The sequence below is a fragment of the Larus michahellis genome, chromosome 14 (genome assembly GCF_964199755.1).
Source record: "Larus michahellis chromosome 14, bLarMic1.1, whole genome shotgun sequence".
Classification (NCBI taxonomy): Eukaryota; Metazoa; Chordata; class Aves; order Charadriiformes; family Laridae; genus Larus; species Larus michahellis.
Window position 1 is genome coordinate 13,885,704 of NC_133909.1, and position 24,188 is coordinate 13,909,891.

At 41.7% G+C, this 24,188-nt stretch overlaps 1 protein-coding gene across 2 annotated transcripts in view; it reads left to right on the forward strand.

The window, feature by feature from the left end:
• Positions 1–24,188, forward strand: part of PRKCA (protein kinase C alpha) — a 152,083-nt gene that overhangs the window by 115,662 nt on the left and 12,233 nt on the right. The window contains exons 9-14 of one of the 2 annotated variants that reach the window (XM_074608108.1): positions 9,613–9,636; positions 14,878–15,021; positions 15,784–15,957; positions 18,852–18,943; positions 20,570–20,632; positions 21,164–21,302. In XM_074608108.1, the coding sequence (XP_074464209.1) occupies positions 9,613–9,636; positions 14,878–15,021; positions 15,784–15,957; positions 18,852–18,943; positions 20,570–20,632; positions 21,164–21,302 (636 nt within the window). The remainder of the gene's footprint in view (positions 1–9,612; positions 9,637–14,877; positions 15,022–15,783; positions 15,958–18,851; positions 18,944–20,569; positions 20,633–21,163; positions 21,303–24,188) is intronic. The other variant, XM_074608109.1, reaches the window with a different exon arrangement.

Sequence of the window (24,188 nt, forward strand, 5' to 3'; positions counted from 1 at the left end):
TGCAAGCGCTGCGTTTCTTCCATCTTTGACGCTCCCTTTAGTTTTATATTTTTTAAAGCAGTTTCTGTCTGCCTTATTGGAAAGAAGGACAGTACTTACTGCATGAACTTGGAGTTTTTCTGATACTCGAAACATTTTTAGGTCAAAAGGGCATTTTCTTTCTGTCCTTTAATCAATGGCCCAAACACCCTAGAGCAGTTCTCATTCTGAGCAGGAGGCTGGGTGAGTGGGCTGCAGTTGCGTAGCCAGGGCCTCAGCAGAGACTCCAGGGGCCGTTGCAGTAGCTTAAGAACCCAATGAGTTTTCTAATGAAATAGGATAGTTTCATTTTAAAAAAACTGTAGAGGAGCTTGTTATTTTGTTAGTTTGTGAGTTAAGTTCTTCTGGTCTCTCTGTAAAGTCCTGTAAGGGCTGTGAAGGAGATCATAGAATCACAGGGTTGGCAGGGACCTCTGGAGATCACCCAGTCCAGCCCCCTGCCAGAGCAGGGTCACCCAGAGCAGGTGGCACAGGGACGCGTCCAGGCGGGTTTGGAATGTCTCCAGAGACGGAGACTCCACCACCACTCTGGGCAGCCTGTGCCAGAGCTCTGCCACCCTCACAGCAAAGAAGTTCCTCCTCATGTTTAGGTGGAACTTCCCATGGTCAAGTTTGTGCCCATTACCTCTTCTCCTGTCCCCGGGCACCACTGAAAAGAGCCTGGCCCCATCCTCCTGACACCCACCCTTTAAGTATTTATAAGTGTTGATAAGGTCCCCCCTCAGCTGTCTTTTTTCCAGACTGAAGAGACCCAAATCCCTCAGCCTTTCTTCATAAGAGAGGTGCTCCAGTCCCCTCAGCATCTTGGTAGCCCTTTGCTGCACCCTTTCCAGCAGTTCCCTGTCCTTCTTGAATTGGGGAGCCCAGAACTGGACACAGTACTCCAGGTGTGGCCTCCCCAGGGCAGTGTAGAGGGGGAGGATGCCCTCCCTCCACCTGCTGGCCACACTCTTCTTGATGCCCCCCAGGATGCCACTGGCCTTCTTGGCCACAAGGGCCCATTGCTGGCTCATGGTCATCCCGTTGTCCCCCAGGACTCCCAGGTCTCTCTCCACAGAGCTGCTCTCCAGCAGGTCAGCCCCAACCTGTCCTGGTGTGGGGCGTTATTGCTCCCCAGGTGCAGCACCCTGCCCTTGTCCTTATTGAATTCCATAAGGTTTCTCTCTGCCCAACTCTCCAGCCTGTCCAAGTCTCTCTGGATGGCGGCACAGCCTTCTGGGGTGTCAGCCACCCCCCCCAGCGTTGTGTCATCGGCGAACTTGCTGAGGATGCACTCTGTCCCCTCGTCCAGGTCATTGATGAATATATTGAAGAGGACTGGAGATGTTTCTTTTAAGTCTTTCAAGGATGGTGATGGTTTTGCCCCAGAGCTGTTACGCTGCAGTTAACTTTACTCTTTCCTTTTTTTTTAAAATAAATAAAAGATACAGCCCCTACCATACCTGTGCCTAACGTGTATGCATTCCCGTTTTGAAGTAATAACTGTAACGTCAGGCAGTTCAGCAAAGGTGACATGAAAAAGAGAAATAATGTTGCTGACACTTCAAATTGTAAAAGAAAAGATTAAATTTGCTTTTCAGGAAACTGACACTGAGCTGCACTGCAATCATGACCAGCCAAAATATCACTGGCACATCAATCCACGCTCATTATGCATATAGAGATATAAAAAGAAGAGCCGATTTTTTTTGGACGTGGCACTCATTCCTATTTTTAAATTGTGCATATTTAATCATTAGAGAATAGTTTGCAGCGTTATAGAGATGCTGTTAGATGTCTCCATCTGTTCTATACTGTAGTTTGGCATGGGGAATTCCCATATGCAGTTATCTGGAGGTTTCCCATCCACTTACCATATCTGAAACTAGAGAACTTGAAACGTGTTCGCCAGATGACATACATGTCTGGTCTCCGTTCCTATCAGCTTGTGATTTCAGTCAGGCTTTTCTGAGTCTATGTCTTGTGATTTAAGGTGAAGAATGTACGTAGAAAATCCTATTGATAACAGGGATTTCTTTGTCTCTTACATAAAGTTTAAATGCTTGTCTCAAAACAAGGCAACCCCCCCCTTTTGTGCTGTCACCCCTCTACAGCGCTCGTTAGTTGTTAAGAGCCCGGGCTGCGCACATCTACGCATACGTTGAGCTTTATGCATTGCCGTGGTTTGGTGCCATTGGGGTGTTTCGCGCATGAAGCGTGTGGATGCCCAGGGTGCGGTGGTCGTTACGAGCAGTTGCGTGGGGACCTGTACGTCAGTGTGCTGTGCTGTACCCTGCTCCTTGCCGCGGGGGTGATTAACGCCGCGATTTCTTTTTCGTGATTTTTTTCCGTGCATAGCAGATGTGTCCATTTCTGTATTCTCGCTGCTGTGTCTTTATTTGTTTACTTCTGCTGCTAATTGTTGTTGCTTTGCTGTGCCAGCCCTTTACTAACGAAGCAGTGTTTCTCCCTCTCCTGTCTCTTCCAGGACTGTCATGTAAATAACCACTTCTTCAAGGTAGTTTTCTCCTTGGTATTCTCCTTTCTCTTCACACAACCTTCTCTACCAGTGTTTGAAGTTTAAATTCGATTTCATTCTCACTGTGTTTTAAGGATGCACTTGGTTTTTCCCCAGTTTAAGCTTTTCTAATTGATAAAAAAAAATTGAAGTATGAATCTTCCGTAATTTGTCGCAAAGTACTCCCCAGATTAGAAGTTGGCTTACAAAAACGGGGCCATCAAACCTCAGCAGATGCAGCGTGCCTTTCCTTTCGAAGGAATTAGTCAGATGAATGTCGCCTTCTCGTGCAAAGTGGAAAATGGTGCATCTTTAATTTGAAAGACACTCATGGAACTTCAAATAACTTCCACAGATCCAGTAATGCTCATGTTCACTGCATATTTAAACAGATACATTTACATAACATAGCATGCATGTGTTATGATATCATACACCCCGTCTATAGCGGTGTGTTAGCTGGAGTATACTATATCATAAGAGACGTTACCCGTATGCACAGGTGCTGCGGTACCAGAAATACCAATTCACCTGTTTACTTCCATGTTGCTGCTTTCACTGATCACCTCATCACCGAGTCCTGGCCATGGGAGGTGCACATCGGCATTGAGAACATGTCTGGAGACTTTTTGTTTGCATGTCTCTCTAACAAATTATCTTGCTTTATTAGGGCAAAGGTTACCGACACAACTCACGCTTTCCCTTTCATACATTGGTGAGGTTACAATTTAAATTAAAATGTGAAGCTCCTGTGCTGTAAACTGTTTTAAGAATCTAAGGTTATTGAAGCCATTATTGTCTTCTGTATTTTTACCATTCGAGTTGACCAAGAGCGGTTTATATGTTAAAGCTTAAAATGCTTGATTTTAGAATCAAATTTTATTTTTGAAGAGTTGTTTATATTATTAATGCATGATTTTAATACTGAACCAGAAAAGCAAAGAATGAGACCGTTTGTCATTGCCAAATATTTCCTAATGCAGTTATCATTTGTCGTGTAATCGGTAACTTATTTTTTCTTAACCTTGATTCTTTGTCTGGTATCTCAATCTCAGAAAAGCCTGTAGAGAAGAGGACTGCCCTTTCTCAATCCTTTACACCTCTTCTAATTTGAAAATAAAATTACATGGTGGTTTCATTGATGAAACTTGTTTGATGCAGGGAAGTTGCGAGTTTCTCTGTTGAAATCTATTTTAAACCAGAGCAAAAGCTACCCTGAAAAAAACGCGCCTGGGGATAAATCCGAAGTTACGTCTAACGTCGTGTTGTCACTTCCTGGTAAAAGGCAGACCTTGAAGCGCACTGATACGTACTGACAAGAGGCCTTGGTCCGTTCATGTTTCCATCATAGGAGTGCGCCTGAAAAAAGAGCTGAACGGTCTCCTACAGCTGCTGCTTCATAGGCAAAATTCATGCTTAGTCCTTGTGAATGATAAACATGGATTCCAACGGACAAAGTTGGCACTCTGTTCCGATGTGAAGAGGAGACTTGAGAATTCCTTTTTTTTTTTTTTTTGTAGAAAAAATGCTTCGTTGTTTATTGTCTGTCTTTTCTCTCTAAATTATTACAACCCCCCCTTCTGCTTGCTGCTGGCAGTGACTTAGCGTCACTAACCTAAGCTCGGAAGCGTCACTGCATGCTGCATTCTGCACGCTAATCGCCACTGACGCTAGCGTGGCCCTGGAAAGCATTTTGTAAGTAACGAGTTTATGTGGGACCACGGGGGAGGCCACGTTCCTGAGTTTCCAGCATTGGAGTTGAAGGGAAACAGCAGGAGCAGGTGAGGGAGGAAGGCTGTGTTCCTGAGGACAGTGTAACGCTTCCGAGCTGGAAATCAGTAAAGCGTACAAAAATGATTTTATAATATCAGAGCAAATTTTGAGAATGCTGTGAGCAAGGTCAAACAGCGTAAATCCTTCTTTATAAATTACCAGCTACTGGGAAGGATCACGCATTTATGCAGCTTTTGTTCCGCCAGCAAAGTGTATATTCAAATTGATTATTTTCACACCACCGTGCAGAAAACACCTTCATCTTTGTGTGTGTGTGTGTGTGTGTTCGTGTGCGTTAAACAATTCCAGAGCATGTTGAGACTTGGATACAGAATCCCAGGGTTTTAAAATGAGTCCTGGTCTGCAGCGTTCCGGGGCTGTGGTCTTTGATGGCAGGGATTTGCGCTAAGATCAGGTAGAACAAAAGTCCTTAAGGATTATTTTAGAACAGAATTTTATTATTTTTGTGACCATGTTGAAGTAAGTTTTATGCTTAAAAGCAAATTCTACACTCCTAGGGGTTTTTTTATTCTTGAAAATTAGCAGTAATTTGCATAATTAAAAAATGGAGCATATATAAAAGCAGTTCCTTTTTTGACACTTAGGGATTTGCTGTTCTAGCGTTGTATTTGTTGTTTGGGTTTTTTATTACCACTACCACAGGATTATTTCTGCAAGAATTCTGGAATATTATTCCTAGGCAGGCTCTTTAATTACATTTCATCTAGTTAGGCACTGCTCTGTTGCAGGGGACGGCGTGTTTGGCAATAAAGGCAGAAAACAAAGTAGACTCAGGTGGCCACAGGATTATTAAACAGATTAAACATGTTGACAGTGCCAAACGGGTAACGGGAAACTTCCCTCCCTGGATTTCACTGCTCGCAGCCAGACAGCCCTTGTCCAGGGCGATATCCCCTGAAGCTGCTGCTCCTGGGATGAATATACCCCTTTTCAAACTGTGGTCTTTCACAGTTACGTGACTTCGTTGTCTACATTTTCTAAGGGATATGGTTACCTTGATCTTGTGCCTGGCAAATGTGGGGATTTTTTAGAGATCATGAGTTCGAGTACTTCATACAGTTTTAACTTCTATATAGCAACACAAAAAAGTAAAAGAAATAATTAAAAAAATTGAATAGGGAATGTGATTATAAACCCACCCACCCACCCCCCAAAAATAAGCAGCTCTGTTGAGATGCTGTATGCTGTATTCATCTGTTGTGTTGTCCTTTAGCATTCTCTTATTGCCTTTATCCTGAGGAAACGTCAGTTTAACGTAATGTTGGGTTCGAGAAAGTAATTTCTCCTCGGAGTTGGAAACCACAAGGGGTCAGTAAAGAACAGAGAATAGCTCCCAAAGAGACACGCTGGCTGTAGCAAAAGTCCTGAAAGAAATGAAATAGTGCAAATTGTTTGTATGTATATATTTAGAAAGATACAAACCCGTTGAATTAAACTGTTGCGTTGATAAAATTCAGCATAACGTTTTTGATACAGCCCTTTATCCAAGATTTTTAACTGGCACTGATGATAATTTTTCCCCTAATCAAAATATCTAATGATTTGCGGCTGTGAACGCAATTACTGCCTCTGCTCCCCTTTATATTGCTGACTCTGTCTCTGCCTTCGGGTGCCTCATGACTTCTGTAATTACCTGCCTCCATCCTCGCCTTCTTTATACGCTGGGTGGGAGAAATGGACCTCCATGGAAATCTCTGAGTCAGCAGCTTGAATTATCACATGAATTTTGTGGACCTGCGAGGCATGGGCTCCGAACACCCGGCTCATGCTAGGATTAGACAAACTAACTCAGTTTTACTAATAATCCAGAATTCTTTCTGGGACACACTGCTTTCTCTTCTGTAATTCATAACCCAAATGAGTTCACAGACACTCCGATACCATCGTTCCTGCGTGACGAGCACGGCAGTGCGGGGGGGGTGGGCTGCAGCACTGGGTTTCCTCTGTTCTAGGACATGCTTTCTGCAAAAACACATTTTTAATCCTTTGCGCATATGGCACAAAAATTTTTTTCAGGCAAATCCTTTAAATAAATCTACTATTACCAACCAAAAGAATACCTATGACACAAGTTTAAGGGGAGGAGGAGAGGAAATGAGGGGAAAACTAAACTAAAGACATAAAGTAGTCCATACGTAACTCCCAGGTAGAGTTCTGTCACCCTCCCCGCTTCTATTTTTATGAAATATCCTGTTTGCCTTCATGCCTTTTTAATAGCAATGAGATAGATAAGAATTTTTTTCTAGCTATTTTTTCAATAACTGTTTTAGCTATTGAAGTAAAAATGCATTTTACTCCATTTTTGTATATTGCATTTTTTACTAATTACGTCATAGTTCACCACAGTGACATTGCCATCATGAAAATAAATAGAAGAGTGTGGCTTCCTGCTTATTTGCCTATTTCCAGTGTTCTTGCTGCAAAGAAGACTTGCGAGGATGCAACTTCACCAAGGAATACTTGGCTGAAAAACGATCCCTGTAAACCTCGTGAATCCTTGCCAGTGTCAGCGGAACGGTGCATCTCCCTGGGACGGGTGGGTCGTGCTGTGCTGCCGTGTCTCGTGTTGGCATCTTCGGTCTGCTGCAGTCTAGTTCAAGCGTGCTCCTTTCTAGGTGGATAAATATGCGCATATACATTCAGTAGTGCGATACATTTCTGTAATTTTGTTCATTAGTTATTGGCTCTTGAAAGGAACAATAAGAATGGGTGAGGGTGCACAGTAAGGTGGGGAAACGCCACCTGTCCCTCCTTCTTCATAAGCATTTGATAAGCCAAGGGAAGAAGCACAAGAGCCACAGACCGTGTCTTTTGTTCTGTTTCACTGGGAATTTGATGCAAAAGCATCTCCCCACTTTGCTCAGCACATGTTTTGGAGGGAAACGGGTAAAATGGCCAAGGAAGGTCCTTCCCTCCGTTGACTTGCAACAAGGACGTGAGCTCAGGCTGGGCCAAGATGTCACGCTCCGGCCGTCCCCTCTCCGGCTGGAGCTGCTGGGTGCTAAATCATCCCGAGCTTAGGCTCCAACTTTCTCTGTTCTGTGTTGTTTCCATGACTACAAAACTCTCCGCTAATGAATTATAAGCTTGCATTAGGTTATGGTATTAAGCTTAGAACTCAGTCTGGTGAAGCATTAGGTCTTGCTGGCGTTTAGAAATGGACTCTTCTCATTTCAAATTCTCAGCATCCTGATAATTAAGTTGTATAAACTAGGAAATTGATAGTCCTTCGTAGCATCTATAATTACATGGAATCGAAAATGCAATAATGTAAGAAACAAGCTGCCACAATGATGGAGAGCATTTTGGTGAATGGGAGGTTTTTTCCTTCCAGATTTTGACTTGAAATTTATTGGATTTATTTACGTTATTAAAGGCTTGCTAATGGCTCGACCTCTCGATCAAAACCCCCACTGAGCTTTCATGACTGGAAACCTGAATAGGGCGTTTTGTCCTTCCTTAAGACTCAGCTAAAGTATTTCAGTTTCCTCTTTTTACGCCCTGAGTATGAGTTTTGCCAGCTCCGCCAGTGACATCTTCTGTGGTTGGTCTGGGGTCTGAGCTGCTCTGATGCGTCTTGTGTGGGGTCCAGGTAGCGACAGGCAGAACTGAGCATTAATTACGTGTTTGCAGCCACAGCCTCCCGGGCTCTAATAGTGAAACTGGAACGGCGTTATCAAGACTGTTCCTTTCCTCGCTTCTCACCACCCATTTTGCCATTTCTTTAAGTGATGTGCAGAGTGTTACCTGCAGCTCTGCCATGGGTTAATTCAAGAATTAGGAACAGAAACATTGGGAACAAGGCGGGCTTGAGTGGGATAGGTTGTTCCATCACCTGGTGACATTTGAAGAGCGTGTTGGGATCTGGCAGAGAACTGATGAGAACCTGTGGCGGGGGTTTTGTTAGAGTTTTTCAGAGGGATTGAATCCTGGCAAGAGGACATTCCTGCTCCACGGATCTCAAGGAAGTCTTGGGATCCGAGATGAAGCCTGCTCAATCAGTCCTTAGACTGCTGACCCTCATGCTATCAAAATTGTGATTTTTTGCAACGGAGACTGAAGCCAGTGCTGCTCTCTGCTTTCACGTCGTTCATTTGTGATTTACAGCGGAATGGGACTGATGGGCAACGCGGTCGGTGCTGGGGGGGGAGGGTGCTGGTGCGTAACGTGAAGCAGAGCTGTGAGTCTCGAGGAGACTCGGCTGCCGGGAACAAAGCTCTCGATTTCTTTTCCCGGTAGGTGTCAGTGGAGCCAACAAGTAACGGAGGAGACGCGGCGATACGCGTGCCGTTCCCAGGCAGAAGCTGCATGTGCCGTATGTGTGTATACCTCCGCACATGCGTTGGGAATTCAGCATTGTTGTTAAATGTTTTTTTCATTTTTCACTTTCTCCTCTTGAAAATTTGTTACCGCTAGATCTCCCCGCTGGGTGTCTGTGAACTTGCTAAGAGCGAGTTGCCTTGACAACTGCGAAATACATCCTCTAGCGAGCCGCGCGGCGCGAGGCCTTTTGTTGGCTTGAATATTTATTCATGAGGAATACGTGGGTTTCTCCCTTCTGAAGCTGTGCTGGGAGGGTGGCGGGGTGTGGCTGCAGGTTGGGGCAGTTTTGGAACCCCGTGTTCATTTTCCCGATGGGAACAAAGCCAGTCTTACTGAGCTGAATGTTGCAAACAGCAGCAGAAGGGAATTAATGAAGGTGAGCGATACGAGCACTAACATAACGGAGCTCATTGCCCTAAAGAGATGGAGGGTAGGAATGTGAATTGTGTAGATTTTTTTTTTTAATTCTTCACAAATTTTATTTATTTATTGGCTAATGGGAACAATGACTGATTCGGTCTTTTTGCTCTGTAATTCTTAAGTTTGTGAACTATAGATAATAACCAGAGGGCAGAAGAGCCAACATTCAGATTTATTGTTTTGTCCTGTTAGATTGTCTTCACGGTAAAAAATCAGATAGAAAGTTTTGAAAAGACTCAATGAGAATATTCACTGCAGTTGAAAATTTGGTGCAATAATGGATTACTATTCCCCGAATCACTTCTTTTGCTTCTTCGCTTCACACTCCTCATTCGGACGTAATGAAAAGACCAATTGTTACACTTAGATGAAAAATAAATTGAACGCATTTTTACTGCAAAACCTGAGATATGTTTTCCAAAAAGCACATACCAAATTCCAAGAGACTCTCCAGCGTAACGCACTGTAACTTGAGGAACACTCCGTGAAGAAGCGCGTTTGGGCTGAGTATATCAAGTGTGTCTCACCTGTGGTTTCAGGGTAAAAGAACTGGCCGAGATAAGGTGCGTCCAAACCAGAGGAAGTAAGATGATGTGCATGTCTTGTTTTCTTTTAAGATTAACTTTTCTGCTACCAGTGCAGACTAATTTATCTTTAACATGCTGTTAACATGTTTTCCTGGTTTGTTTGCTGCAAGCTGGCTTCGTTGTAACAATATTGTGTTTTTGTCAGAGATATTAAGCCAAGCAGTCTGAATCCAGGGCCTGGAATGCCATCTTCGACTTCAGCAAGTTTTAATATCCGTAAAAAATAAAGGTGGATTGAAGTAGGATTCTGCTATTTTCAACTTTAGCCATGGTACGAAGAGGCAAAATTACATTGCTCTTTTCCAGTAAACTTTTATGAATCATTTGAATTTATCTCCCTTCTATAGTTGTAAAAGTGTTTTTGCTCCGGGGATCTGGAAGAGCGTGTTGGTTGCAGGGCGTTTTCTCTCTGCAGTACTGGAGGCGTATCAGGTATAAAAGTCACAGCAGAGCTCAGTGAGACCGTGTTAAAGCGTTTCCCGTTCTTGACCTTAGGAGAACACACCAGCGTACGCGGGCTGTGGACACACGGCAGTTAGGGTGCCCACTTCCGTGCTCTGCCTCGACAGCTGCTGAAGGAAGATGTAGAAGCGTTACCAGTCAGTGGACCGTACGTTAGACTAATATGAATAAAAGTAGTTCTTAGTTGTAAAAGAGTTTGTGGACCGTTTTAAGCAAGCTAAGGCATTCCTGCTGTTGTGAAAAAACAACCTTAAGGTATAGAATCAATAAAATGGTTTGAATGGTGATATTTGTAGTGCTGTAAGGATGAGTAGGTCCCAAAATAATACGGAACATTTTAAGTAAATCTATTAGAACTGCTTTTTCTGAAAAATGCTTTCCTCCAGGGCAGCAGTCAGTGATTCTGGTTAGCTCTTCCTCCTTTCGGATCCATCGCTCTGCCTGGTCCAGGTGTTTTCCGTATTGTTCCGTGTATGCGTGTCCGATGGCCCTGCTCTCCAGTTCTGCGTGTGCAAAGCTCTCCTCACACACAGTTTAGCTGTCCAAGAGAGCCCTGGGTCTCTTTATTCCTCCATGGTTAGTCCTGTTGTTGAAACAGCATTCCCAGGAGCTCTGGAAATCACTTCTATCCAATATCTGTCCTATTTTTAGTGCTTAAGTTTAGTGCTTAAGAGCGTGAAAGTAATGGGGGGTGCTGTTACGTTTCATTTACGCAGATTAAAATGCATCAGTAATGTAACATTTTATCTAGTGTATTTATTTTTATTGTGCTCCTCTTCACTGTATTTTAACAGTAGTTTCGGTTTTTGTAGTTCCCTATCTGAAGTATCTGAAATATGTAAATTGTTCTTTATGTGAAAAAACAATGTCCCATATGTTGAGGTATTCAAAAAGCCGCAGAAAAGTATTTTTCTAGCAAAATATCTCTTCAGCAAGTTATTTCCCATGTGGGTCACAACAAGAAATTAAAATTGCTGGGTGTGAAGAAAGTTTGCAAGTCCTCACGTTGCATAGAACGTCATTAAACAATTCCAATGGGCACAGCCAACTAAATATTCAACCAGGGGGGGAGATGAAGGTCCCTCAGATGGAGCTGGAAACCCTGCAGAAATGGCCACAGCGTAGGAGTGGGTGAGGTCTTCTCCACACGCACACTGGGCCCAGCACATTTCAGATGTGTTTTCTCCAAATCTTTGCTAAATCTTGTAAGCAAATGCTTGTTTCCCTGTATCTTCACCCATTGCTGGCAATAAGGCACAATATTTGCTCTCTTTGTAGGCTTCCTGTGTTTAAAGTAAAGCCATTTTGGTGCTTGAAGACATTTTCTTAATCCTTTGGTCATAACCAGAAATCACTAGTTGAGTTTCTGAAATACTTTTGTCTTGCTCCATATTCTGGGTTAAGTTCTGTAATAAAAGGACAAGGTTAAAGGCTTTCCTTAAAGCCACCAACATCAATTACTAGTGACGAGTTGTGACGTTTCTGCTGAGTGTAGAAACTTCCACGAGGCTTGTAAGAGATGCCTTGGTTTAGGTTTATACTTGAGGATGAATTGAATAACGTGGAATATACACAGCAGCTAATTCTCAGACAGCTAGTAAGTACTGGATCTTTCAGGGTTCATTTCTGACTGTCCCATCAAAAACTTGGTGGCACAGGTAGTAATGGTTCGATGATGTTTATCTAATTTTATTTCCATGCCCATAGCCTAATTTTGTTCCAGTAGCTCTGGAAATGTTTTTAAATAGTACTAAGAAGAAGACAAAATGATACATGCCTGAGGCTAAGTCATAATTGACACATATTGCAGTAGTATTTTGGGAAGCTCTTAATGGTTCATCTGTGAAATGTTTTGTTCTGGATTATTATTGTTTCCTTTTTTTTTTTTTCCTCCCAGTACATGTTTGCCAGCCTTGAAATTCCCACTGTATTTTCACTAGGACCTTAAGCCAAAAAGCAGTAAAAGGAATTCACATGGTAAATGTGAAAAACTTCTTTTTTGGCATGCTCATGAAGGAACGGTCCGTGGCCTCGCTGAAGGGAAATATGGGCCTTTGATAAGGTTGTGATAATTCGATCAGGTCATGAGGCCGTTCCACTGGGCTCCGTGTGCCTTCACTGAGTCAGCCTGGTCCTTCTCCAGCATTTCGTGGGTGCCGTGTTCCTATGTTTTCTGACATACGGTTTGCAAGAGGGTTCTCTCCACACACGTACTGGTGTCCGGGCTGATGCACCCAGATGCTCAGCGCCAGGGACGCGATAACCAGGACTGTCGGCTCCCGTCGGCGCGGGTCACTCGCAGCTGTGTACGGTCCCGTCCGCTCCTGCCGGCGTTAGCCATCGACCTGGAGCAGGTGGCACAGGAGCCCACTTGGCCGATCAGGAGGCACCCGGTGTTCTCCTTAAAAATCTACCATACGAAAAAAAAAAGAATTATCAAATTGAGAGCGGCATCTAATTAAAAAAAGATTAAACAATGGAAGTAGAGGAGTGTGTCTCTGTAGCTCATCGAATCTAAGCATTTTCTTGCGAGGGTGCAGAGAGGCCTTGGCTTGGTTCTCTAGTATTATTTTAAGATGCCACCTTCAGATCCTGACAGCTTCATCTCGCCTGTGTTTGATCCCAGCGAGCACGGTGCTTTCAGCTCGGGGAGCCGGCAGAGGGCACAGGAACCTGCCGATGAATCTGCCGCTCCTTGTCTTTTGCAAAAAGTGCTGTTCACCCCCGAGCCTGGGATTGCAGCGCTGCAGAAAGCACTCCCTGCAAGAAACAAACCGCCTTGGAATAAAAATTTGTTTGCAGTTCTGAATGATGTATTTTTCAAACAGGCTGCTGACAACCTACCCAGTGGGTTTAAAGTATAAGAAATAAAGCTAGTGTTTTCTATTCAGTGCCTGATTTGGATCTCCCTTGCTTGGTGAAAAGGCAGATATTGAAATTGCTGCTTGTATCTTGTACGCAGGATCTTTTATCTGAGATCCCACACACGAGAGCATCACAAAGACATGGCCAGCAAAGCCGCTCCTTTAAACCATGTCTTCAGCTTGTACAAATAAAGGATATTAGGATTTTTCTTTTTTTTACTTGTTTTGCTTATGGCTCAGTCTTCTATTGTGGCCTTGAAAGGAGCTTTGTCCCGACAAAGAGCTCCATTACAGACACTGGATTTGTCCCAGCTGCCGGCTCTGCCGAGGGCCGTCCCTCGCAGACTTGGGGATTTAGGCTGATGCCCAGGACTGGCTCTTCCTCAACGTTTGCACAGCACACGGTCCTGATCGGCATCTCCAAGTGCTGCTTTCATGCAGCAAGTAATAATGGTGGAAGAAATTCCACGTTTTAAGCTGTATTACAATAAAAAAAAAAAAAGAGAGAGGTCAAAACTGCCAAAATTCCTATCCCTGTGGCAGGGTATCAGACTTCCTGCACGTAACAGAGTTGCAGGAAAAGTCATGCGTGAATATGCTTTTCAGGTGACCTGTGGTTCTTTGATCAGAGGTTCACTTGCCATTACTGCCTGCAGAACGGCGCTGGAGTCTGTGGATCCAGTCGTCCCTTTCAGACTTGTCTGGGGAAGGGAAAGTTTGTATTTTCCAGTTTCCAGGGAGGCTGCCAAAGGTGTATGCCAAGCCAGGCTTCTAGGGTGATTTATGATGTGACTTTGAATAAACTTTAATTTCTATAATTTTTTTTCTGTAAAACAGTGATAATATGCAAATACTGTCCTTTTGCAGTGCAGTGAGAACAGCGGTTATCCTTAAATGTCAAGCATATGTCAATGGTGCAAAGTAAATTGGCCACATTAGAGGTTATTTACCAAACCAACCCGCTAGATAGATGGGGGGAAAGCACTTACATCCCAAAGGATCATTAAACTTTCTCGGCTTTGCTTCTGCTGATATATGGGAATATTTTGAGAAAAAGAGGGATTTTATGTTGTAGCCTGCGTTATCTTTTGGTGAGTCTTACTTTTTTCTCTTCTATTAACTTTGAGATTTGAAATGCAACTTACTTGAGCACTTACATGGTGTCTCGTATGAAATACTGAGGCTGTTGCAACCTTCTGCAAACCAGACTGTCTTGCCAAGGCAGAACCTTTGTATGTAATATTTCCCTTCCTCCCTTTTCCAGATCAACACTTGATTGAAAATCAAAGTTGATTGTATCGCTAGTTTGAAAGTGGCCATGTTCATCTGCATTAATTCTCATGTGTTGTGTTTTGTCTTTAATGTAGGTTATTTTTCTTAATGCATGTCAAAGATTCCTAACTCTTGCTATGCAGTGACTGTTAAGAACTACATTTTAAAAGAGAATGTACTGAAGAGACTGTTTATATCCTAAAATACCCTATGTAGATTATAGCATGATATTTATGAAAAGCATTTTTTGTATTTCAAAACAAAAAACACCAAATAAGCCTGCTTTTGGCATGAAAATAAGTGACTTTTTTTCCTTTGGCTTTGGTTTTTGCTTTGGTTTCGCTCTTCTAACCAGATAAGTATATCTGCTTTTATCTGGTTATACATGGACACGGTTTTCTACTTTAATTGACTCAATAATGTCAAAAGTATTGTTGGAATGAGTCTTCGAAGTTGTGTCTGTGCAAATTTTGTTATGCAGCCTTTCTCCTGGGATTGTCGCCTCAAATACGGTCATCTCCAATTCTAACCTTCTCCCAGCGACCCGTTCTGCCAGGAAAACGGGCTGCTCTTCTTACTCTCCTGTTTTTGTGTGTGTATGTGTGTGTGTGTTCTTCAGAAAGCCAAACTGGGGCCAGCTGGTAACAAAGTCATTACTCCAACAGAAGACAAGAACTCAAGTGTGCCGTCCAACAACCTGGACAGGGTGAAGCTGACAGATTTCAACTTTCTCATGGTTCTTGGAAAGGGCAGCTTCGGGAAGGTAGGAATTCTTGATAACTATTCCACTCGCATTCTTTTTTCCTTTTTTTTTTTCCTGGGGGAAGAATGAATGAATAATTGTCTAAGAAGCAAAATCCAGAGTCAAAAGGGTGTGCATTTTTGAGGGAGGATTTCCTAATGCAGTAGGGTGATTCCCTGAGGACTGACAGGCTTCAGTCATGATTGGCAGTTTTCTTGAAAAAATAAAAATAATTTTTAAGAACTCAGACTGTTGGGCAGGATGTAAGAAACAGTTGCTGACTTTTAGATCCTCATTTCTTGGCAGTTTCAAGGAAATTAAGTCTACTTTTCTGGCTTTACTACCTAGGTCACTCTGCCAGTTCTGGAAGTCACCAACATTGGTAAGGCTGAATATTGGGGAAAAAACAGGAATAGTGTATATATATTTGAAAATCTGTTAGTCAAAAGACAGGGCTGCTATTTTTCTGTCTCTTTGAACAACCACTTGTATGATAAAGTGCCCTTTACTGAAGAAGCCCCCAGGGATTCAACATTTTATCAGCCCTCTGGCAACGTGCCTGCGATTAACCAGAGGGTTTTGGCACAGGCTTTGGCTGAAATGACTGGTGCAGCGCACTGCAGTGGGTGAGTAAGGAGGATATTTGTGAAGTTTTGATCAGGTTAGTCTGTACCAATAAAAGGAAATGCCAGATTGCCATCTATACAGCTCTTCGGGCGTACGACTCCCCTTCCCTCCTTGTCAGATAGGAAGATTTTCACCCTGTTGTTTCTCTTCGTGCAGGTGATGCTGGCGGACAGGAAGGGGACGGAGGAGCTCTATGCAATCAAAATACTGAAAAAAGATGTGGTGATTCAGGATGATGATGTTGAATGTACAATGGTTGAAAAACGAGTCCTGGCATTGCAAGATAAACCACCGTTCCTGACACAGCTTCACTCTTGTTTCCAAACAGTTGTACGTGAGCTCTTGTCTTTCTTGCCACCCTCATGTTTTCCACACTATATGATCATGCATTTTACCAGCTCAATAACATTTATTAATGTCCGAACCATTTATCATACCTTCTGCACATAGAAAATAGTGAAGAAAGAGTTACCCCATGTAATTACCCTTTGTATTTTAAAGGTAAAACCTAGGTTTAAAGATTTTTCTTCATACAGTAATTCAGGCAGACCAGTGTGACAATTCATAAATTTAATCATGCGTGCTTTGCCAAGTCAGCCTTAAGCCTAGATTCACCAAGGTTCCTACATACTTTTAAGGATCTGAGGATAGTACACGAAAAGTTTTCGTGGCTGTTAATGTGTCATGAGGTGATTAGTCGTGAATCAGTGTTTGATGGATTTAATTTAGTTTTCCGGCACCCCTGGCGCAGAGGAAGGCATTGGGTTTTTTTCTTCCATCCCGATATGAAGTGGGGGTTCCCCAATCACATTGCGAAACATCTCCCAGCGACAGACTGCAGGATGGATCTGACAATCCAGCGGTGCCAGACCGGTCTGTTGGGTGACGTGGAAATCCAGGTGGTGGACAGTTGGCACTTAGTCTGCTTTGGGTTTTCGGAGTGGGCACGGATACACCCTGACACTAGCGAACCAGTTCCGAATAGTCCAAGCTGGGCGGACGTCTTGATTGGCAAGAAATCAAGGCTCTTCTTGCCTCACCTTGTAGCCGTCTTATGACAGTGGCCTTGAACTAGTGCTGCGGGGCTGGGATGTCGCTTAATGCCGTGATGAAAGGACATACGTGATTGTTTTTCCACTTGACTCTATCTTTTACCACTTACATTGTTGATGGGTTTTAATCTAAAAACAAACGGACAAACAACAGGGAGTTAGTTTGAAGTAATAACCTTGTACTCTTCCACAAAGGAGCCACGCCACCCCGTCACCATTCCACAGCATAATTGTCTGTGTCGTTAGCGGCATTTTCAAACCCTGTTTAATGTCTACAAATCTGAGCAGAAAATGGCCTGAATGCAGTAGAGTTGCAGACATAATTAATCACACAAAAACATGAATCTAGGAACTATTGTGCTTGGTAATTCTTGCTTCCTAAAATATTTTTCCTGCCTCTACTTATAATATTGTCATAATAAGAAAAGAGAGGTCCTAGTGAGAAATAGAATTCTGTCTCCCTCTAATTCTTTCTCTTTATGTAACTTGATTAGTAAGCAAAAAGCCTAGTGTCATCACAAAATGAAAAACTACTTTGTTTAATCTTATCTGTCTTTTGAGCAAATACATTTTAAATGCAAAATCTTAAAAGTACAAATGTTTAGTTTTCTGGCTAAGGGGAATGGAGGAAAAAAGTTGGGGGTTTAGTATTTACAGTATAATTATTTTTTTATTTTATCATTTACTAGAGCAATGGAGCTACATAAAGGCTTACATAAATCACGAACACCTTTGCCTAATTTACTTGATGTTTTCCTAAGAGTTAAGTGGTTTGCACTTGGTGCTGTGAAATATTCTTGAGGATTAATGTTAGCTACAAAAATGAGAAATCGTGTATTAAGGGGAAGAAAAGGCATAAACTGTGTGACCATAGGAAAAATTGATTATTTTTGCTGGTGCTTTCAGCTGCAGGCTTCTGTTGCCATGGATTTTACAATAAAACAATTTGTACAAAAATCCAAATTTCATAAATCTGATCTGGCCAATTAAACATTTTGCCCGTGGCTTCTCTGTTGTGCTCAGCTTAGGAAATCACAGCTTTTAAATGTGTGTTGATGTTCTGAAATCTTGGTTACTGGACAACTGAAGACTTTTCAATCAGTGCTGAAGGAAAGAGATTGAACTAGAGCATCTTAGTAATGAGTCTCTTTCCCATCAGAATATTGGATCAGAACTTTTCTAGAAATACTTCAGGATAATGACTCTTTCCAAAATAACTGAAGGAAAATTGTAGGAAGCCAAAAATATGTCTTCCATAATTGGGAGGAAAACTATTAATGAATCTTGTATGCTGTCTGGGTCATGTTATAACTGCAGATGGTAGGTTTGCCATAGTGTCCTCCACCAGAGTCTTCAACGTTAAGTGGTCAAAATCATCCACCGTAAATAAAAGAGGTTTGTAGAATGCAAAGAGTGTATTCTTACTGAAGTCCCTTGGAAGAGCTCAGTTTTAGTCCTCTTAAAGCTGGGGGGCAGGCCTAATGTTTTAAGTCATACTGTCTGAAGATTGCTGGGTGGGAAAATACTGCCCAAGTGCACTCAAGCACGTTACGGTCATGTTTGATTTGAGCTACTTGGATCCACCCTTTAAAAGTCCTCACTGTGCAAGAAAAAACTGCCTCCCAAATACCTTATTGCCGTCTTCCTCCAGCTGAAGTATTTGTCTATGAGAAGTCAATGGAGTGTCACTTTTAAAGGTTCCAGTTACTTTTGTAAACCCTACAACTGCTTTTCTTTGCCTCTTTCTAATAATCAAAAAATTGTATTTTTAATACCTCCCATTTTCTCCCAAAGGAAAACTTATTAGGAAGGATTAGAAATGGCCTCAAAGCAAGAATTTTCAACTATCTTTAAGGGGGGGGTTGCAGTTATTTTTAGGCAGATTTTTCAGACAAAACTATGTGTGAATAATTATGGGAAGCGTTGTAGACACATAAAAATGCATCAATAATCGTTGGCAAATCTAGCCAGATCTCATCGGTCATTTACTCGTACAGGTTTTACAAAACATTCCACTTCCATTTCCTGATCTATCAATTTTGCCAGAATGTACAACCAGTCCTAATAATCCTAAAAGCTTTATAATAGCATATTAGTGACTTTTTTGCTGATCAATGCATATCTAATATTTTCTCTAATGTATTTATGTGCGTCTTTAATACTTTATCCTAGGACCGTCTGTATTTTGTAATGGAGTACGTGAATGGTGGTGATCTCATGTATCACATTCAGCAAGTAGGAAAATTTAAGGAGCCGCAAGCAGTGTGAGTGTAAATGTTTATATCTTTAAATCATGTTGTCATCTTAATTTTATGCTGTAAGAGGATTAGGTTTCTTTATCACGCTATCTAGTAGCGTCTTCCCAGGTTCAGTATGAAGTCTGGGCTGGCCTCTTTTAATTGTGCTTTTTAAGGCCCAAAAGGTGAAGTTTATCTTGAAAATATTGTTTGCACACACGGAGCAAAGGTAGCTGTGCCTTTTTATTCAAAAACGCAGGACGAACAAAGGCATGCGATGCCTACTCTAAAAGTGACAAGAATTTAAACAAGGCAACAGGAAATTAAAGATGTTACTTGGTATTCTGGTGGTGTTTTTAAAAGGAAATATAAAAAAAAGTGAGTAGAACGTTTCAGTCTGAATTAATGTTGTAGTGAAAGGCAATACAAATAGAGTCAGCATTGCAATATAAATAATAGTTTGTGCGAGATAAATTTGATGTATAGCTTATAAGAATTTCTGTGATCCTACTTTTTTATAGGTGTCTTATTTGTGAGGAGTTAATAAGTGGTTAGAAGTTGTTTATATACATGATCCCTTTTAGGTAATGTACATCTGGCACATCAGAGAGCAACTGATAATGATCTGTAGCGTGTTCAAATGTGAATAGATCCATCAGTACCATTTTAGTCATGCTTATAACATCTCGTCATCATTTATTAGTGTTTCATAAATCATTTACCAATGAAACTTTAAAATCAAGCGTGACCAACTGGTTCAAGAATTCAGCTAGGATAATTTCTTGTTCCAATTTAAGTATTCGGGGCTTGTTTAAATGGGAGGCCTTCTAAATATAAGCATTTGCGATACAGAACTAAATTTCAGCAACTTGCTGGATAAAAACTACATGGTGTCACATCATCCTTGACTCCCAGCTAATGTGCCTTGCCAAGACTCGTTGAAAACTCGGGTGCTTTCTGACAGCTTACGCCTGTGGAGCATCTTCAGGCACACGCGTTCACAAACACCTCTCATCGAGCGCTTCAGCGCTAAGCTTTCCTTTCCCTTATGCTAGCCTTAAAATTAATCTATCTTTAAATAATCCTCTTGCCTATAATTTGCACAGTTCCACAGCAACTGCCTTCAAACATCCGTCAATATTATCTATCCTTTGACTACATTCAGCAATTCTATTTTATATGGTAATCATTTGAATTAGCTTTATGTAATTAATCCATTAACAGCCTGTATAAAGGAATACTATTTCTGTGAATTATTTCATGCCATATGAATTGCAACGTAAATTGAGCTGCATCCGGAACTCAGCATTGATATGTGATTAGAGATAATGACCTTTGCAGACAGAGTCGGATCGGCGCGGTAAAATGCTGCACCATTTTTTTGTGGTCTAGGGAGACATTTTCAAATTCTTTGAAAATTCTGAATTATTTTATCATTAAGTACTTGCAATATCTGCTAAAGTCGAATTGAAGTAAGGTGTCTTTTATGTCATCTGCCTGTAATACCATTTTTATACTTTAATATATATACACATATTATATACTTTATATGCTATTATAGCATCATTCTTCACCATGATGCATTTCCAAAATAGTTTGTCAGAAGGAAATCATGAAGCAGTAAGAAATCTTTGGGTTTTTTTTTCCATACAGGTTCTATGCAGCCGAGATCTCAGTTGGGTTGTTCTTTCTCCATAACAGAGGGATTATTTATAGGTGAGTATAGCCTGACACAAGTAATTTCTGCACTATTTTTAAAATTCCAAAAGGATCAGTTTGTTTAACGTTTCGGTGCATTATTGAAGCAAGTACAAAAAGCAATCACGGTAGTGTTCATGTGGTTGTGCTGGTGCGCTGTAGAGCAAAGCCACTGCTTCACCTGAGCTTTTCTGACGTCTGTGCTCTGCCTAACTCAACTTGAAAATGTAAAATATTCTCTTCTGCACCCCTGCGTGATGCTTCATTGCTTTACACGTTCAGAAGTGTCAGTGTGAGTGTGCCCATGGTCCTACACATCCATCTCTTCATCAGTTGTCCAGTTTCAGGGCTTATGGTCGTTCTTGTCTGTCTGCAGTGATGTGCCGGCTCCCTCCGGACTGCAGGCTGCTGTGCCTGTGCAGCCCTGTCCCCTCTGCCCCCCCGGATAGCTACCCATTCGCCTCATTTAGAGAGAATTCTACGTAGAAGTAGATAAGTTGGCCTAGTTCATCCTAAGCATTAACATTAAATTACTCTGATTCTTCACAGAGATCTGAAATTAGATAACGTGATGTTGGATTCAGAAGGACACATTAAAATTGCTGATTTTGGAATGTGCAAAGAACATATGTTAGACGGAGTAACAACCAGGACCTTCTGTGGCACCCCAGACTACATTGCACCAGAGGTAAATATTTACCATTTCAAGAACCTTTTAGTCTCTCAAATGAAACTTGTCCCTATGAACATTTTACACCACCGAGTTTTGACAGCTGTAACTCTGGATACTCTGTGGATGGTACCAGCTACGCTTCTGCAGGTGTATTGAATAGCTTTGTGAATTAATACAACGTTATCAATAAAACTTCACTATTTTAAACAATCTGGTTGATTGACAACCGAACTTTTTATGAGATCAGTGCTTCAGATTTTGTTCATACTTGCAAAAGACTAAAGTATGCGGATCGCCACCTTGTGATTTTAAATTGTAGCCAGGAAATGTTATTATATGTATAATAACATTTGTTATTATGAAGAACTTTGTGCTTCAGTTTGTGAAGTCCAAGAGAGTTCGCGGGCGTTGTTGAGGTCGTTGATGAGGTCAGCAAACATTTTATTGGGAGCAAACACGGCTGCTTTCACGTATTCTTCCATAAGGTCACACAGCTGACAGAATACCTGTATTCGAAGGATTGTTTGGCATTTTCAGGAAATCACAAACTGCGCATTGATTTTTGGGAGGGGACTCATGAGGTCTCGAAGCCTTTCACTGACTTCCCTGCAAAACTACTGCAGCCTTTTCCAGGCTGTGTCTTACAAATGGTGCAGAGGTGTCGTGAGTTACCGCTTTGGATCTCAGGAAAGCTCCAGCCACTGAAAGCCTCAAAAAAGCTCTAAGATCAGGGCTTGAATGGAGTTGGCATAATAAATCCATAATTTGCCTTGAGTTTTCTGTGACTTGGCGATAGCTGGGCTGCATTCAAGCCACTGAAAATCACACTCAAAGACTGCAGTGTCTCTAAAATGAAAATTTGTTCATGAGAAACACAGTTGTACTTTAAAGCACGGCGATAAATACGAGCTTAAAGTTAAGATTTTCAGTCTGGATATGATGTGTATTTCAGTGGTTTAGGTATAAAACATTAAAAACAAGCACATGTGGTGATTGGGAAACCATTCAACTATGTGAATATTAAAATCTGGTATTTGTGCATACTGAGCTTTCAGGAGTCTTGATTTGTTTGGCTGCGAATTCGGTGGAAGAGGCTCTATCCCGATCCAAGAGACTCGGTGTTGCGCTGGGAGCTGGGCAGGAGGCAGCTCTGGGGCAGCATTTCTGGCTGTAATTGGATCTTTGCTGGAATATGGGAGATTTATACATGGACAAGGAAATTAGTGTCTAAGGTGAATTTTGTCATTTCTGTGAAACTGGAATGAAAAACAGTTTGGGTTTTGATTTTTTTTTTTCCAGTTGCTAATTCATGCTTTTCAGAGTGAAATATTGTGTATTATAAAACCTTGTTTTTTCACAAATTGCTCTTGCTCGCAGCAGGATATCAGACCAACCAGAGCAGTATTTCATTTTCTCCTGTCAAAACATAAATGAAGCCAATATTACAAATTAAAAAGTGTCCTTTCTGTGGCAGTAGTCTTGTGCCAGATAATACCAAAGAACGCGTTGTCAGTGCCAAAATCTCAATATGGGTCAGTGCTGGAATGATTTGTTTTACTTTATTTGGAAATTTCATATAAAGAAATAAACCTTTCACCAAAACATTCGGTAACTGGGAGGAAATTGGTCTTTCTGTTGTCTTACAAACAGACATTTACTTTTTTTTGTAGTTGGCTGATTTTCTTTCTTTCTGAAAATGTTATTGTGACTGACAAATTGCTAACTAGGTCTGTGGTAAACTTCAAAGGAAGGTTCATGTTTTGCTTGCAGGAACATTTGAGCGTGTTTCTATGGGCTAAAATGTATACATTTATAATAGATTATAATGAGGAGCATTTGCACGGTGGCATTCCCTGCTGGGTGGAGATAAATGAGCTAAATCTAAATAAACTGTTGAAGGTATCTAGTATGAGTAGTCCTGTGAGTGTGTTGCACTCAAACATAGAGAATTAGCTCTTTTAATTGGTATTTGGGAAATAACGTTGTGACTGTGGGGGGGTCTGAAAGACCTCATGCTGCCTCCAATGACCTACCCAGGCACCTAGTTCAGAGATGACACCTCTGGAAGGACCATACGGGGACATCTGAGGTGGCTTCACACGTACGATCTCCGGATAGAAAAGCAGGGTGATATGGTGCTTCATTCCGCAGAGCGGACTCGCACACTTTGGTGTACTGTAAAATAATGTTTTCCTGTTTCAATGATTGGGAAAGTTAGCATTTATTATTACGTAGGTGTATAACGCACTGGAATTACTAGTCATTTTCTTATCCTCTGCAATTTGAGAAACGCGCAGAGGTTAAACTGGTAGAATCTCAGGTTTGACCAATTCTGTCAGGCAGAAAGTGGTTATCTAGTAAGGAATATTTGTTGATGTGCTGAACTTAAATATTTATGGTCAGAGCGGTAAAATAGCTGTGAAATCAATTAATACTTTGTATTTCCTTGACCAGTCAAGAGAGACAGAAGGAGATGGATGTCAAGAGGATTAGCAGGATGGGATTCTGCCAGCACACCCTGCTGCCTGTGGTGCAGCGCTGAACCCCGCCATCAGCACGCCCGCAGCAGCTGGGGCGTTGACTTGGAATTGCAGAACTTAACGAATTTTAATTAGAAACTTCGTTCCCCTTCTCCTCCATCTAATAGCCTCAAAACCTTAAATTCTAACCTTACATTTGGTGGGATTATGGGAGGCTGATAGGTATTACAAAGGTTTGGAAAGTGTACATTTGGCTGTTTCTTGTACTAGTGATGTTTATTTCTTTTAATAACTGAGTTTTAACTTTTCCAGTAGACATAAGAGATGTTCACAAAAGACTTTCTCTTGCCTCTGGGATATAATCTTTTCATCCCAACTGGCTACCAGCTGCAAGCTGCAATGATCTAAACATTCCTACAAA